The sequence below is a fragment of the Somniosus microcephalus genome, chromosome 4 (genome assembly GCF_052327205.1).
Source record: "Somniosus microcephalus isolate GS21.2 chromosome 4, FLI_Smic_1.0, whole genome shotgun sequence".
Lineage (NCBI taxonomy): Eukaryota > Metazoa > Chordata > Chondrichthyes > Squaliformes > Somniosidae > Somniosus > Somniosus microcephalus.
In genome coordinates this window covers 252532488-252550046 of record NC_140990.1, presented here as the reverse complement: position 1 = coordinate 252550046, position 17559 = coordinate 252532488, and the positions used below count along the sequence as shown (strand labels likewise).

Genomic DNA, 17559 nt, shown 5'->3' with positions numbered 1-17559 from the left:
CCACTCTCTCTCTCCCTCCCCCCCACTCTCTCTCTCTCTCCTCGCCCCTCCCCCACTCTCTCTCTCCCTCCCCCCCACTCTCTCTCTCCCTCCCCCCACACTCTCTCTCTCCCTCCCCACACTCTCTCTCTCCTCCCCCCCACACTCTCTCTCTCCCTCCCCCACACTCCTCTCTCTCTCCCTCCCCCCCCTCCTCTCTCTCTCTCTCTCCTCCCCCCCACTCTCTCTCTCTCCCTCCCCCCCACTCTCTCTCTCTCCCTCCCCCCACTCTCTCTCTCTCCCTCCCCCCCACACTCTCTCTCTCCCTCCCCCCCCACTCTCTCTCTCCCTCCCCCCCACTCTCTCTCTCTCCCTCCCCCCCCCCACTCTCTCTCTCTCCCTCCCCCCCACTCTCTCTCTCTCTCCTCCCTCCCCCCCACTCTCTCTCTCTCCCTCCCCCCCACTCTCTCTTCCCTCCCCCCACTCTCTCTCCCTCCCCCCCACTCTCTCTCTCTCTCCCTCCCCTCCCCCCCACTCTCTCTCTCCCTCCCCCCCACTCTCTCTCTCTCCCTCCCCCCCACTCTCTCTCTCTCCCTCCCCCCCCACTCTCTCTCTCTCCCCTCCCCCCCCACTCTCTCTCTCTCCCTCCCCCCCCACTCTCTCTCTCCCTCCCCCCCACTCTCTCTCTCTCCCTCCCCCCCCACACTCTCTCTCTCCTCCCCCCCACTCTCTCTCTCCCTCCCCCCCACACTCTCTCTCTCCCTCCCCCCCACACTCTCTCTCTCCCTCCCCCCCTCTCTCTCTCTCTCTCTCTCCCCCCCCACTCTCTCTCTCTCCCTCCCCCCCACTCTCTCTCTCTCCCTCCCCCCCACTCTCTCTCTCTCCCTCCCCCCACTCTCTCTCTCTCCCTCCCCCCCACTCTCTCTCTCTCCCTCCCCCCCACTCTCTCTCTCTCCCTCCCCCCACTCTCTCTCTCTCCCTCCCCCCACTCTCTCTCTCCCTCCCCCCCACTCTCTCTCTCTCCCTCCCCCCACTCTCTCTCTCTCCCTCCCCCCACTCTCTCTCTCTCCCTCCCCCCACTCTCTCTCCCTCCCCCACTCTCTCTCTCTCCCTCCCCCACTCTCTCTCTCTCCCTCCCCCCACTCTCTCTCTCTCCCTCCCCCCACTCTCTCTCTCTCCCTCCCCCCACTCTCTCTCTCTCCCTCCCCCCACTCTCTCTCTCTCCCTCCCCCCACTCTCTCTCCCTCCCCCCACTCTCTCTCTCCCTCCCCCCACTCTCTCTCTCCCTCCCCCCACTCTCTCTCTCTCCCTCCCCCCACTCTCTCTCTCCCCTCCCCCCACTCTCTCTCTCTCCCTCCCCCCACTCTCTCTCTCCCCCCCACTCTCTCTCTCTCCCTCCCCCCACTCTCTCTCTCTCCCTCCCCCCACTCTCTCTCTCTCTCCCTCCCCCCACTCTCTCTCTCCCTCCCCCCACTCTCTCTCTCCCCTCCCCCCCACTCTCTCTCTCTCCCTCCCCCCACTCTCTCTCTCTCCCTCCCCCCACTCTCTCTCTCTCCCTCCCCCCACTCTCTCTCTCTCTCCCCCCCCTCTCTCTCTCTCCCCCCACCTCTCTCTCTCCCTCCCCCCCACTCTCTCTCTCTCCCTCCCCCACTCTCTCTCTCTCCCCCCACTCTCTCTCTCTCCCCCACTCTCTCTCTCTCCCCCACTCTCTCTCTCTCCCCCCACTCTCTCTCTCTCCCCCACTCTCTCTCTCTCTCCCCCACTCTCTCTCTCTCTCCCCCACTCTCTCTCTCCCCCACCTCTCTCTCCCCCACTCTCTCTCTCTCCCCCACTCTCTCTCTCTCCCCCACTCTCTCTCTCTCCCCCACTCTCTCTCTCTCCCCCCCACTCTCTCTCTCCCTCCCCCCACTCTCTCTCTCCCCCTCCCCCCACTCTCTCTCTCTCCCGCCCCCCACTCTCTCTCTCTCCCGCCCCCCACTCTCTCTCTCTCCCGCCCCCCACTCTCTCTCTCTCTCTCTCTCTCTCTCCCCCCCCACTCTCTCTCTCCCACTCTCTCTCTCCCACTCTCTCTCTCTCTCTCTCTCCCCCCCACTCTCTCCCCTCCCTCCCCCACTCTCTCTCCCGCACTCTCTCTCCCCCCCCACTCTCTCTCCCTCCCCCCCCACTCTCTCTCTCTCCCTCCCTCCCCCCCCACTCTCTCTCCCTCCCTCCCCCACTCTCTCTCCCTCCCTCCCTCCCCCCACTCTCTCTCTCTCCCTCCCCCCAGTCTCTCTCTCCTCCCCTCTCTGTCTCTGTCTGTCTCTCTCTCCTTCCCTCTCTCTCTCCTTCCTTCTCTCTCTCTCTCTCTCTCTCTCTCCTTCCCTCTCTCTCCTTCCCTCTCTCTCTCTCTCTTGCATCAGGGGGGGCGTTTCATTCCATGTGTGGGCGGGCCTAATCCTGCAGCCTCCCGAAATGTCGCCGCCATTTTGAAAATACCGACAGCGACAACACCAGCACAACAAACCCCCACAGCGCGGCTCCGGCACAGTATCCCGCTCCCGGCCCGCCGGAGCGGGAGGCGAGTTGGGGTCACTCGGGCCGGGCCTCACAACCGCTCGGCCCGAGACACAGAGCGGGGGAGCGGCAGCGGCCGGCCGTAAACTGCGCGGCCCTGTAAACTGCCGTTTTACAAAAAAGCCTTGGCAACGCCGGGCCCCCCCAGCTAGTTATCTATATATATAAACGAATCGTTCTGTCTGTCTGTCTATCTGTCTGTCCTCGGGTGTGCGTCTGTCCGGCTATGCGCTCGAAAGTTATAGAGCCTACCTACGCGTGCGTTACCTCCGAAGGAAGCTTATGGTTCCGGGACGGTCGGAAGCGTATTTACTTTTCGGTCGGACGAAAATTGTTCGCGCCTTATGCAAAAAACCTTCAAAATTATTATCTGCTGCTTAGCATTGATTGACTGACGTCAAGGTTCGATCAATCCTGTGCCGTCATGATTGACCAATCCTACAGTACAGCCCCCTGATGGTTGGCCAATCGGTGTGTGTGTGTGGGCGGGACTAATCGTTTTCATCTCAGGGATGTGGCAGCCATTGCCTCAAGCTAAAAACCCCATTGCTGCTTCAACTCCTTCCAGCTCAAAATCTGCTCATCCGGCTTCGAAAAAGTTAGTATCTCTTATGTTATTTTTAAAAGATTTACCAAAAACGTTTTATAAGTACTTTCACTTTCATCTTTGAAGGTATTAAAGGTAGAAATGTTGCCCGGCAGCAGATTCACACGGAGAGAGAGACAGGGCCCCGAAAGCCTGGGACTCGATTTAAAAGGTTGCCCGGCAGCAGATTGAGAGAGGGACACAGAGACAGGGCCCAAAAGCCTGGGACTCGATTTAAAATGTTGCCCGGCACCAGATTCACAGAGGGACAGAGAGAGGCCCCAAAGCCTGGCACTCGATTTAAACCGCCCGGCCCAAAACAGCCCTGGCAAAGCTGGGCTCCCCCAGCTAGTTATTATCTATATATATAAACGGATGCTTCTTTCTGTCTGTCTGTCTGTCCTTCTGTCTGTCCTCACGTGTGCGTCTGTCTGGTATGCGCTCGAAAGTTATAGAGCGTACCTACGCGTGCGTTACGTCGAAAGAAAACTTACCTTTCCAAAACGGTCTTAAGCATATTTACGTTTTGGCCGGGCAAAAATTGCGCCCGCGGTATCCGAAAAACCTTCAACATTCCGCTCATTCGCATCTCATTATCCGCTCATTAGCGACAGAGTGACCTCGAGGTCGACCAATCGTACGCCGGGTTGCTGGCGCGTGCGGCCTGGCCCTCCTACGGTCGAGTGACGGGACGATTGACCAATCCTACGCTTTGGTGACCTGACGGTCGACCAATCGGTGCGTGTGTGGGCGGGCCTTATCGTTCTGAACCAAGGTGAGTAGCCGCCATCTTGCTTCCATTCTTTTTCCTGCTTTCTGCGTCTTTCTTTTCAAATATACATTTCCAGCAAAATAAAATTGTTTTTTTTAAACTAGATTCATTTGTAAATATTTTCTCTAACCTGAAGATTCTTTTTCCTACCTTTCCCCATTTTTGTTAGGCCTGAAAGCCTGGGCCTTTCTTGCCCAGCCAGGCCCGAGCTAGGTAATTGTCCCACGGCTTCTGCTAAGCTCCTCACCACCCGCACCCCGCCCCCCCCGGTGTCACGTTGGGTCAGGGTGCGCGCGCAGCCGGAGCAGCTGAGACGCGGCGTCTCTCTGTTCCCCGCTCGGCTCGGGCGGTGGGGCGGCGGGGCTCTCGGGAGTGCGGATCTTGGCCGGGGCTTGGTGAGCGGGAAGAGTTACCCCGGCAACCAGGCCCGCCGGCCGGGGGCAACGGCGTCAGCCACGAGGGTCAGGGTGCGTGTGCAGCAGGAGCAGCTGAGACGCGGCGTCTCTCTGTTCCCCCGCTCGGCTCGGGGGGGGGGCGGGGCTCTCGGGAGTGCGGATCTCGGCCGGGGCTTGGTGAGCGGGAAGGGTTACCCCGGCAACCGGGCCCGCCGGCCGTCTCTCACAGCCGCAATCGGTGGTCTTGAAGCCATTTCGGGAGGGCGGGGCTCCGGAGGGCGGGGGGCCGGTGCTCGGAAGATCGGGCCTCCGGAGTTCGGTGGCTGGTTGGGGGGGGTGGGGTGGGGTTGGTGGGGGGGGGGTGGGGTGGGGTTGGTGGGGGGTGCCAGGGTGAGCCTCGGGGGGGCAGGGATCAGGGGGCTCGGGGAGTTCGGGGGGGGGGCGAGCCTCGGGGATCAGGGGGCTCGGGGACTCTTCCCCCCTCCCCCCCTTCCCCTTCCCCTCTCCCCCCCTTCCCCTCTCCCCCCCCTTCCCCTCCCCTTTTCCCCCTCCCCTCCCCCTCCCCTTTTCCCCCCTCCCCTCCCCAGTCGCTCTCTCTTCCCCCCAGTCGCTCTCTCTCTTCCCCCCAGTCGCTCTCTCTCTTCCCCCCAGTCGCGCTCTCTCTCTTCCCCCCAGTCGCTCTCTCTCTTCCCCCCCAGTCGCTCTCTCTCTTCCCCCCCAGTCGCTCTCTCTCTTCCCCCCCAGTCGCTCTCTTTCTCTCTTCCAACAACAACATTCCCTCGAAAAAGCCTCGGCACCGCCGGGCACTTCAGCTAGTATATATATATATATAAAAAGGATAGTGGTGTCTGTCCGTCTGCCCATCTGTCCGTATGTCTGTCTGCTATACACTCAAAAGTTATAGAGCGTACCTACACATATGTTATATCAAAAGAAAGCTGATGATCAGGGGAGTGTCATAGGTGTATTTACTTTTTGGTCAGACAAAAATTGTTCGGACAGTATACAAAAAACTTTCAAAAATCCGCTCATTAGCGGTTGACCAATCCTACCGCTCATTAGCGTTGAGTGACGTGATGGTTGACCAATCCTACAGTTCAGTGACCTGATGGTTGACCAATCAGTGCGTCACGGGCGGGACCTAATCCTGCAGCCTCCCGAAACGTTGCCGCCATTTTTCCCCCTGCTTTTACCAGCTGCGGCGGCCCGCCGGAGCGGGAGGTGAGTTGGGGTCACTCGGGCCGATGGGGTCACTCGGGCCGGGCCTGACAACCGCTCGGCCCGATACACAGAGCGGGGGAGCGGCAGTGGCCGGCCGTCAACCGCGCGGCCCTATAAACTGCCCTGGCAACGCCAGGCCCCCCCCAGATAGTTTGAAATAAAGCAGAGTTCTCCTCTTTCTGTAAATATTCCCCCTCAATTAATACCACCATAAAAAACAGGTTAACAGGTCTTTCATTTCATTGCTGTTTGTGGGATGTTGCACTATGCAAAATGGCTGCTGCCATTGGCTATGTTCATTGCATGTGAAATGCTTTAAGACATTTCTGAGACAAGTGATGATGTGTTATTTAAATGCAAGTTCTTTCTTCCTTGTGAGATTATTGAGACAAAATGCTGCACCAATGGCCATATTCACCAGGCTCAATACATGTAAGAGCTGTTTCTGTGGCTTCCTAATTACTTCTCGTTAGATCCGTGGTTCAATGGATAAATAATCACACGGATGCTGTACATTAACAAATAACAGGTCTTTACTGGAGGAGGGTAATCTCTAGACTGGGGGTACAGAGGCATGTGCAAAGCTTATATACCGGTGTGGTCACTGCCGGTACTACAGTATACAGGAGCTGTAAAAGTAGTTCTGACTTAAAGGCACATACGCTACACTTCTGTAATGTATTTAACTAGTATGGGGGTATAAATGCTATTCCCTGGGCAGTTGAGACCACGCACCTATGAATGTGAAGTCCTGTGAAGAATCCAGTTGGAATTTTTTCTAAATTTACTAAAAATCCTAGCTCCCTGAAAATAGTAAATGCTCACTGGATGTTGCTCTTCTTGAATGGTAAGTCTGATAGGCCAATCCTCTAAAGTGGTAGATAAGCATGTCCTGAAACCTCAAGGAGGCTGCAGCCACAGATTGACAATTCCCAAGAGAACTGGGGTCTGATTTTATGCCAAAATGAGAGCACCTGGATATGGAAACTGAGGAATCATTGTTATCAGGACAGGAAACAAAAGACCATGGCACTTTTTATGCACATCCTGTTGGTTGTTCCTTAGTCTTGGCAACTTACAACATTTTGATACAGCACAGAGCAACCTAGATGAAGTTTCCAGTCCAGACAACACAGCTGAAACCATTTTTTAAAATGGTGCCATGGGATCTTTAACATCCATTTGAACCGCCAAAACAGGAAGATGGCCAACGAGACCCCTGTTAATGACCTAGGCTTAGTTTTTGTGGTTATGTGAAGGATGTAGGAAAAACAAAGGGGAACATCATGAAAGTAGTCTGTAGCAAGCGCTAACATCAATGCCCCCTTGAGTCTGGCACACCTTTATCATTGAGCCTTAACATTTGACAGCAGAGAAAATTGAAAACCTTGGGGGTAGAAACAGAAGATAGGAGCAGGAGTAGGCCATTCGGCCCTTCGAGCCTGCTCTGCCATTCAACGAGATCATGGCTGATCATCCAAATTCAGTACCCTGTCCCTGCCTTCTCCCCATATCCCTCGATCCCTTTAGCCTCAAGAAATATATCCAACTCTTTCTTGAATATATTTAATGAACTGGCCTCCACCGCCCTGTGTGCTATATGTACTGAATTCCTCATTACTGCTATTCAGGGTTGCAGTAAATTTATATTATTTAAGGGACCTTCAGCTTGAAGATAAAATAATATAAAGTAACCTTTAATTTATCAAAATGTACACATTGATATTCTTGTTATGATCTATTAAATTAACCACATAAATATATTAGACTTTTATCATTTCACAAGTTCTGCAAGAATTTTTCAGGAATTTGAACATTGCACGTGTCTTACGAATAAGGAAAAAATAGAAATGAGGACAATTTGAAAATGTTTTGTATTACACTGGGGAGCATAGCAGTGATATCATTTAAAAATAAAACTCATCAAAAATAACAATTAATCACATTTGTGATCTTTTATGAAACTACTTTGGTGTAAAGTATCTAAATTAGATAATGTGCATTCAGATTAAAAAGCACGAGGAGAAGGAAAAAGAAGAAAAATTACAAGCAATTGAAATTCTTCATGCCAAGATGGAAGCAGATTATATGCATCACGAACAGGAAAGGCAAAAAAAGCTAAAGTCTCTAGGAGAAGGAGAGGGCACCCAATCCTACCTCGTTGAACAAATGGTAAATTTTACTCCTCTATGGAACTTTCTAATTCTGTTTTTCTTCCCTCCTAAAGGTGATGATTCATTCTGGGGTACAGCTGCATCAGATCTAGTAGTCCTCCGATTCTTTATTAAGTGGCCATTCTACACATGAGTCTGGATAGTGAGCAGCAGGATCCCAGTCTAAGATTTTTCTCTTTCCTAATTATAGTGCTTCCACCAGTGTCCTGACTAAGATCAGCTCATAGCAAAATATTAAGTATGAATATGCTTAAAGCATAACTTCCATTTGATAGACGCATGTGAAGCAATGTGGCTTCTCTACTGATAAAATATTGGCCCAGAATTTGCGGTCAGCGGTGAGGCAAAGGCGTTCGCCGCTGGCCCCGAAGTAAGCTTCGCACAAAGATCTTGCGATCTGTGTCGAGAAGTTTGGGTTTTCCAACATGTAATTCAAATTAGCGGAGTTTAGTGGGGATCCCTGTGCGAGCTGCTGTGACATCAACAAGCTGTCTAATCAGCCAATCAAAATGCAGAATTCTCTCAGACAGTGAACAAGGAAGCTCTTAAAATTCTAACTTGTTAAAAATGTTAGAGCAAATGATTGGGACTCTCACATGGGAAAAAGGCAAACCTGAAATAAAGATGAACAAACTTTAAAAATGTTTTTTTTAAAGTTTCTTAAAAATTTTAATTTTTATTAAAGTGGATAAATTTGACACTGCACAAAATTAAAATGGGTTTTTCAGGCCCATAGCCTTTGTTTAGTAGTCCCAGTTACGCCTAATCCCTTTAGGTCTAACTTTCAGTGGGGAATTTAACTGGTATTACTGCGGAAGAGCCGAAGTTTTCATCAGTTTCCCTGATTTGTGTGATTTCACTCTGTGGTGGGGTGGGGGGGTTGGGTGGGGGAGGCGAGCAGTGAATGACAGACTGCAACTTTAGGATTTCTCCATGAGCCTGTGCATGCGCCAAATCCCGAAGTTGTAGTCAGTTTCAAGGCGGAATGACAGCAAACACTGCCAGTTCGCCTTCATCCGGACCACAATTTCTGGGCCATTAATTATAAATATTAATATAAATTACCAGACAGCATGGTAAAGAATAGCTATTATATATATTAGTAATTGGCAGCATAAATGAAAACTTTTATCTATTAGCAGCATAGTGTGGTACACATGTTTGAATGCTATTCCCTACTAACACTTAGGGCTGAATTTTGCCGGCGCTCAGAGTGCGGGTTTGGAGGCGGGGCCACTGTCAAAATCACAAAGATTGAAAGAGGGTCGGTATCCCGCTGTAAACCCACCTCCTTGTCAGTTTCCCAAGTGTCGGGTGTGTCATCCCTGAACAGACCCGACACCAAGTGGCGGGTCAGCCAATTTAGATAGTTAAAAGCTTATTAAAAGGTAGTTAAGAATCATTTTCTCATGTACTTACCATTTTACAAGGTTTTCAATGCGGTTCCTTAGAGCAGCTATCATGCCAGATAAGTATGTCCGGTTCTCAATGACTGTGGATTGCTGTGAATAGGTGAAAGCTGCAAACATAGAAGATAGGAGCAGGAGTAGGCCATTCGGCCCCTCGAGCCTGCTCCGCCATTTAATGAGATCATGGCTGATCATCCAAATTCAGTACCCTGTCCCTGCTTTCTCCCCATATCCCTTGATCCCATTAGCCTTAAGAAATATATCTAACTCCTTCTTGAATATATTTAATGAATTGGCCTCAACTGCCTTCTGTGGTAGAGAATTCCACAGGTTCACCACTCTCTGGGTGAAGAAATTCCTTCTCATCTCAGTCCTAAATGGCTTACCCCTTATCTTTAGACTGTGACCCCTGGTTCTGGACTCCCCCACCATCGGGAACATCCTTCCTGCATCTAGTCTGTCTAGTCCTGTTAGAATTTTATAAGTTTCAATGAGATCCCCTCTCATTCTTCTAAACTCCAGCGAATATAAGCCCAATTGACACAATCTCTCCTCGTACATCATTCCTTCCATCCCAGGTATCAGTCTGGTGAATCTTCGCTGCACTTCCTCCATGGCAAGAACATCCTTCCTCAGATAAGGCGACCAAAACTGCACACAATACTCAAGGTGTGGTCTCACCAAGGCCCTGTACAACTGCAGCAAGACATCCTTGCTCCTGTACTCGAATCCTCTCGCTATGAAGGCCAACATACCATTTGCCTTCTTAACAGCCTGCTGCACCTGCATGCTTACCTTCAGCAACTGGTGCACAAGGACACCCAGGTCTCATTGCACTTCCCCTTCTCCCAATCTCCAAATCATACTGGAGTTTCTCTGCATCCTTCTCACAGCACACACACCCACCCAGCTTTGTGTCATCTGCAAACTTGGAGATATTACATCTAGTTCCCTCGTCTAGATCATTAATATATATTGTGAATAGCTGGGGTCCTAGCACTGATCCCTGCGGTACCCCACTAATCACTGCCTGCCACTCGGAAAAAGACCCGTTTATTCCAACTCTTTGCTTTCTGTCTGCCAACCAGTTCTCTATCCAAGTCAGTACTTTACCCCCAATCCCATGTGCTTTAATTTTACGTGCTAATCTCTTATGCGGGACCTTATCGAAAGCCTTCTGAAAGTCCAAATACACCACATCCACTGGTTCTCCCTTATCTATTCTACCAGTTACATCCTCAAAAAATTCCAGTAGATTAGTCAAGCACAATTTACCTTTTGTAAATCCATGTTGACTTTGTCCGATCCTGTCACAGTTTTCCAAGTGCTCTGCTATTACAATTTTTATAATGGACGCTAGCATTTTCCCCACTACCGATATCCGCCTTACCGGTCTATAATTCCCCGTTTTCTCTCTACCACCTTTTTAAAATAGTGGGGTTACATTAGCTACCCTCCAATCCATGGGAACTGTGCCCGAGTCTATAGATTTTGGAAGATGACCAGCAATGCATCTACTATTTCTAGGGCCACTTCCTTAAGTACCCTAGGATGTAGATTATCAGGCCCTGGGGATTTATCGGCCTTCAATCCGGTCAATTTCCCTAACACCATTTCCCTTCAAATACTGATTTCATTCAGTTCCTCCCTCTCATTAGACCCTATTTTCCCTGACATCTCTCAGAGGTTATTTGTGTCCTCCTTTGTGAAGACAGAACCAAAGTATGTATTTAATTGGTCAGCCATTTCTTTGTTCCCCATTATAAATTCCCCTGATTGTGACTGCAAGGGACCTATGCTTGACTTCACCAATCTTTTTCTCTTCACATAGCTATAGAAGCTTTTACATCCAGTTTTTATGTTCCCTGCAAGCTTACTCCCATACTCTATTTTCCCCCTCTTAATTAATCCCTTTGTCCTCCTTTGCTGAATCCTAAACTGCTCCCAATCCTCAGGTTTGCTGCTTTTTCTGGCCAATTTATATGTCCTCTCCTTGGATCTTATACTATCCCTAATTTCCCTGTTAGCCACGGTTGAGTCACCTTTTTTCTTTTCTTTTTATGCCAAACAGGGATGAACAACTTCTGTAGTTCATCCATGCGATCTTTAAATGTTTGCCATTGCCTATCCACCGCCAACCCTTTAGGTAACGTTCCCCAATGCATCCTAGGCAACTCATGCCTCATACCATCGTAGATTCCTTTATTTAAATTCAGGACCCTAGTCTATGAGTCAACTACTTCACTCTTCATCTTAATGAAGAATTCTATCATATTATGATCGCTCCTCCCCAAGGGGCCTCACACAACAAGATTGCTAATTAATCCTTTCTCATTATATAATACCCAGTCTAAGATGGCCTGATCTCTAGTTGGTTCCTCGACATATTGGTCCAGGAAACCATCCCGTATACACTCTAGGAATTCCTCCTCCACAGTATTGTTACTAATTTGGTTAGCCTAATCTATATGTAAATTAAAGTCACCCATGATAACTGCTGTGCCCTTATTGCACCCGTCTCTAATTTCCGGTTTAATGCCATCCCCAACCTCAACATTGCTGTTTGGGGGTCTGTATACAACCCCCACTAACGTTTTCTGCCCCATGGTATTTCTCAGCTCTACCCATACAGATTCCACATCATCAGAGCTAATATCCTTCCTTACAATTGTGTTAATCTCCTCTTTAACCAGCAATGCTATCCCACCTCCTTGTCCTTTTTGCCTGTCCTTTCTAAATATTGAATACCCCTGGATGTTGAATTCTCAGCCTTGGTCACCCTGGAGCCATGTCTCCGTAATCCCAATTATATCATAGCTGTTTACATCTATTTGCGCAGGTAATTCATCCACCTTATTACAAATGCTCCTCGCATTAAGACACAAAGCCTTCAGGCTTGTTTTTTTGTTTTTTTAACACTCTTAGTCCTTTTAGAATTATTATTTACTGTGGCCCTGTTTGATTTACACCCTTGATTTCTGACTTTTGCTTTTCTCCTTCCTTTCTTTTGCTTCTATCCTTGCTTCCCTTTCCTCTGTCTCCCTGCACAGGTTCCCAACCCCCTGCCATTTTAGTTTAAGCCCTCCCCAACAGCACTAGCAAACACTCCCCCTAGGACATCGGTCCCGGTCCTGCCCAGGTGCAAACCGTCCAGTTTGTACTGCTCCCACCTCCCCCAGAACCAGTTCCAATGTCCCAGGAATTTGAATCCCTCCCCCTTGCACCATTCCTCTAGCCACATATTCATCTGAAATATCCTTCTATTTCTACGCTGACTAGCACGTGGCACGGGTAGCAATCCTGAGATTACTACCTTTGAGGTCCTATTTTTTTAATTTACCTCCTAACTCCCTATACTTTTAGGACCTCATCCCGTTTTTTACCTATATCGTTGGTACCTATATGCACCACGACAACTGGCTGTTCACCCTCCCCCTCCAGAATGCCCTGCAGCCGCTCCGAGATATCCTTGACCCTTGCACCAGGGAGGCAACATACCATCCTGGAGTCTCATTTGCGGCTGCAGAAACGCCTATCTATTCCCCTTACAATAGAATCCCCCATCACTATAGCTATCCTGCTCTTTTTCCTCCCGTCCTGTGCAGCAGAATCACCCATGGTGCCAGGAAGTTGGCTGCTGCTGCCTTCCCATGATAAGCCATCTCCCCCAACAATATCCAAAGTGGTATATCTGTTTGAGAGGGGGATGCCCACAGGGGACTCCTGCACCACCTGCCTGCGCCTACTACTCAGAAATCACAGAAACCTCACAGTGCAGATAGAGGCCATTTCGGCCCATCAAGCCTGCACCGACACATATCCCACCCGATCCCCGTAACCCCTACACCAACACATATCCCACCCTATCCCCGTAACCCCACGTATTTAATCCCCCTAACACTAAGGGTCAATTTTATCATAGCCAATCAACCTAACCCGCACATCTTTGGACTGTGGGAGGAAACCGGAGCACCCGGAGGAAACCCACGCAAACATGGGGAGAATGTGCAAACTCCACACAGACAGTCACCCGAGGCCGGATTCGAACCCGGGTCCCTGGCGCTGTGAGGCAACAGTGCTAACCACTATGCCACCGTGCTGCCTGCCTACTCTGCCTGGTGGTCACCCATTCCCTTCCTGCCTGTGCAGCCTTTACCTGCGGTGTGACCAACTCCCTAAACGTGCTATCCACGACGTCCTCAGCATCGCGAATGCTCCAGTACATATTCATTTGCAGCTCCAGCACCGCAATGCGGTCTGCCAGTAGCTGCAGCTGGATACACTTCCCGCACACATGGTCGTCAGGGACACAGGAAGTGTCCCTGATTTCCCACATAGTGCAGGAGGAGCATGCCACGGGGCCGAGCTGTGCTGCCATGACTTAACCTTTAATTAATTCAAATTAAATTAAATCAAATCAATACCACCAATTACACTACAATTAAATGATATACTCAAGGGCCCTTGTTTACTAGCACTCCCCGCTACACAAAAGAGAGCTTAGAAACTATGAACCACAAAATTAAGTTTGGAAAAAAGCGAGAGAGAGAGAAATACGCACCAACCAATCACTTACCTGCTTTCTGGTGATGTCACACTTCGATTACTTTTTACTTCTTTACACTCACTGGTCCGTTGTAGCCCCGGCTCACCTTTGAAATCTCCCGAGGTTTCTCACTCTCCAGCCGCTCTTGCTCACCGTTGAAATCTCCCGAGGTTTCTCGCTCTCCAGCCGCTCTCGCTCACCTTTGAAATCTCCCGAGGTTTGCCGCTCTCCAGCTGCTCTCGCTCACCTTTGAAATCTCCCGAGGTTTGGCGCTCTCCAGCCGTTCTCGCTCACCTTTGAAATCTCCCGAGGTTTGGCGCTCTCCAGCCGCTCTTGCTCACCATTGAAATCTCCCGAGGTTTGGCGCTCTCCAGCCGCTACCAAAAGTGGTATAAAACCTACCATTTCACAGCTGTTCACTTCCCAATCTTAGAGGCTGGAACATTAATGATTTGGAACCCACTTTTGAGCTTTATGCACTTTTGACGTGTTTGGAGTAATCTCTCTATCCATTGTCACCTCCTTGGAACAACCTATCTCAACACTGACAGATTACTTCTGTCATCTCAACCTGCCATCTATTCCATCAGTAGCGGTGCCCTTGAAAAAATCTCACCTTGGTCCTCAGAATCCCAACACGATCAGCCCACAACACTAGCATTACCGGGCACACCAGCAGGACCAACATGCACATCAACCTTCTCCGTAGTCAACTGATGCCCTGTGTCCAGTGCAGCATCATCACACGTGCACATTGCTGCCCGAGACGCCAGCGATGGCCTCACCATGTCCAGACTTGCTTCACTTAACACTGTACACCCTGGCTACCACATGATGCACTATGCTGGCACCACCCCATACCAGCACCGTAAAGCATCCCTACAATGTCCAAGCCATTCCTTTCACACTCATCACCATTGCGGGGGGGGCGGGGAGGGTGTCGTTATGTCTCACCATTCACTGGAATTCACTAACACGCTTTCAAAGTTGCACACAAATCTGTCCAAGAAAGCAAAGTGGTGACAATAAGGATTTCAATGCTTGACAACACATTAACAGAAAGTTTACATGAACATTAGCTAAAACTCCCAAGTGCCTACCCTTATGTGTTGTCAGTTGGTATGATTGGACTTGGATGAGGGTGTGTGTGAAGGGTGGCTAGTGAGATGGGGAGCTGATAATATAGATAGAGAGGGATGGGTGGAGGTGCAAGGTAAGTTGGTGTGAGTAAGGATGTGCAGGAGTAGGGTAGGGAAGGCAGAGTGATGGGGATGTGGCGAGTGGCACAGCAGGGTGAGGTTGAGTGTGGCTTTGCAGTAACGTTTCATGATCTACTGAGATCATTGAAAGATTTGCGCCACTGCAGCCTGGTCCTCCTGACAACATCCCTGCTTGTGTCCTTCTGTGCAATGTGCAAACAGGCTGCGTCGGTGTCCTGGGGACGTGTCTTCCACCCATTGGTAGGGAAGAGAACCTTCCTGTGTGCTGTGACTCCCTCCATAACCATTTCCTGGGTGCAGCTGTGCACCTTTGTGCAGCGCTTGTCAGTGTTTGCAGCACCTCAATGCTACAGAACATTGACAGCCGAACTGTCAAAATTAATTTGGACATGGTCCCTTTAAGGAAACCGGCTGATTACGCGTCATCAAATGATGTCATCAGACCCGCTTCTTTTTAATTGGCCGGGAACCTCGCAGGGTGGGCTTAACAAGCCCAATCAGGGCAAAATCACTTGGAGGAGGCGCGATGAAGATGGGTGCGGAGTTTGAGGCCGCTGTCTAATCTGGCCGCACCGGACTCGCCACGGCTGGCAAAATTGCGGCCTTAGAATCAGTTATCTAAAATCAAGCTTTGTTAGTTCTCAGCCAGAATGCTAGATTGTGCATCACATGGTAGTGGAATGCTCTATTTTGAAAAGAAAGACATTGGCAGGGAGACCTATCTTACTTGTAGTGATTAATATGGAATGACATTAATAGCAGCAGTAAAGAAAACAGAGTCAGAAAGGCAGCAGGTAAGAGATGTAAAAGACTGGAAATTGATATTTTAAAAAACTCCACTTTCCTGATTGTTTTATTGTCAGGTCGTAGCTGTCTGTGATCTAGTACTCCAAGTAACTTCCTGGCACTTATGACCAACATTGTAATAATCTTATAACTGTAAACAAATAATTATTAATTTTCAGGAAACTGACTGTAGGAAATTAAAAAGTATCAAGTACTGTACTATTATTTTTTGTGATGCAGTCTAATTTTAAATGACAGCCAATTGGATAATTAACACAAAAATGTAAGTAATTATCAATAGAAATGCATAATTCACAACCAGCCAAGCATGTGATAGACTGTAGTAATCATAAGCTATTTTAAAAACACAAATACTGAGAGTTTTAATGAGGTGGATGGTATGGTATTGTAAAAATAAACATCCTGAGGGACAAGGGACACTTTACATTGATCACATAACCTAATACTTCTGCTGTTAAAGGCCGAGAATTTATATTTAAAGGTAGTGGCCCAGATATTCCACATTTTTATAATAAGGGGTGCATCTTCAGCATAGCAGGACTTCTGCCAGTCACAGAGATGCACTGCTGACCACAGTCAATCTTCAGGCCTTAAAGTTGTGTTGGAAGTGCCAAATTTTGCACGAAAAAATTCAATTTTGATGTTGACAGAAAAAACACACTATTTGAAAATGTTTTAAAGGAACTGAAATGACCACGTTAACATGGTTGCTTCGTAGCTGCTTGAAATGGATCAGTATTGCTGCTTAGTTTTTTGTTTTTCCTCTTGTATATGTAATTGACAAGGATATACTCTATTTAACAAACCAAAAAAAATTAAGAGGCACCTGTAAAATCTTAAAAAGATTGATTTTTCTGTACCTGTTTCCAGGCTGAAAAAAAAGCTATGGCTTTACGTAAACGCGCTGCTGAGCTGGAACATGAACAAAAAACCACGGCTCTACTTGAAATCGAAAAGAAGCAATTTGAAAACTATGCACAGCAAGTTATTGACGCAGCTGCAAAAAATGGGCGAAATATCTATCCACTTCTTAAGGCTGCTCACCAAGGCATTGGTGGTGGGCATGGTCCTGTGCTAACTGAAAAAGGTGGAATTAGACCGAGTTACCAGGTCAAGGACACCTCTGCAACTCAACTTCCAAATTATCAAACCAGTGCAACTGAGACCATTAAGAACATACATGATAAATGTGATATCCAGAGATCCAAGAAATCTCTAGGTTTTATATGGTAAAAGCTTTGGAAATTACAAATATGTCAAATTGATTTTCATTTTTACAAGTATTTTACATTAATGAACAGTACAATTAATCTTTCTGAATGATCATCTGCACATCAGCAACCATGTACTGTCTAGATTTAATGTAATTATTCTATTGCATGTATTTGAAACTATCAATGTTTGAGTAGCCATTCCAGTAGTGTGTTTCAGAGATTTACGTAAAATATCAAACAATGAATGAAGTACAATAGCAAGATGGAAGAGATTAATAAACCCAATCTGAAAGAACATTTAACTTTCTGCAACAGTACAAAGAAATTCTAGAATATGATAATAACAAAGTTATTGACAAAGTCCTAGAATTTATGGCAATTGAATAAAATAAGTCAGAAGAGAGATTAAAGTTTGATGCTCTTCATCAGATATCATTCTTACATCTGTACATACAATTATAGGGCTAATAGTGTTATTCATTTTAACATTAGGTTAACAGAATAACAATCCTTCAAAGTGAAAGCAGATTGTAAGAACGCACATACCAAAACAACTGTACTATTTAATTTTTTGAAATCTGTCAGATCCAGGGATCCAGAGAGACCAGTTACACAGCAACATACAAATGAGAATCATTCTCTGGAAAACTACAGTGTACAGCTGATTTTCTACAATTGTTTTG

General features: G+C 48.5%; 1 protein-coding gene across 1 annotated transcript; it reads left to right on the top strand.

Moving 5' to 3' along the window:
* Positions 1–7486: 7486 nt before the first annotated feature.
* Positions 7487–17275, top strand: cfap210 (cilia and flagella associated protein 210). The gene is made up of 2 exons (XM_085983855.1): positions 7487–7678; positions 16533–17275. Exons 1-2 carry the CDS (start codon positions 7502–7504, stop codon positions 16893–16895), a joined length of 540 nt encoding a protein of 179 aa, XP_085839981.1. The 5' UTR covers positions 7487–7501; the 3' UTR covers positions 16896–17275.
* The last annotated feature ends 284 nt before the right edge of the window (positions 17276–17559 follow it).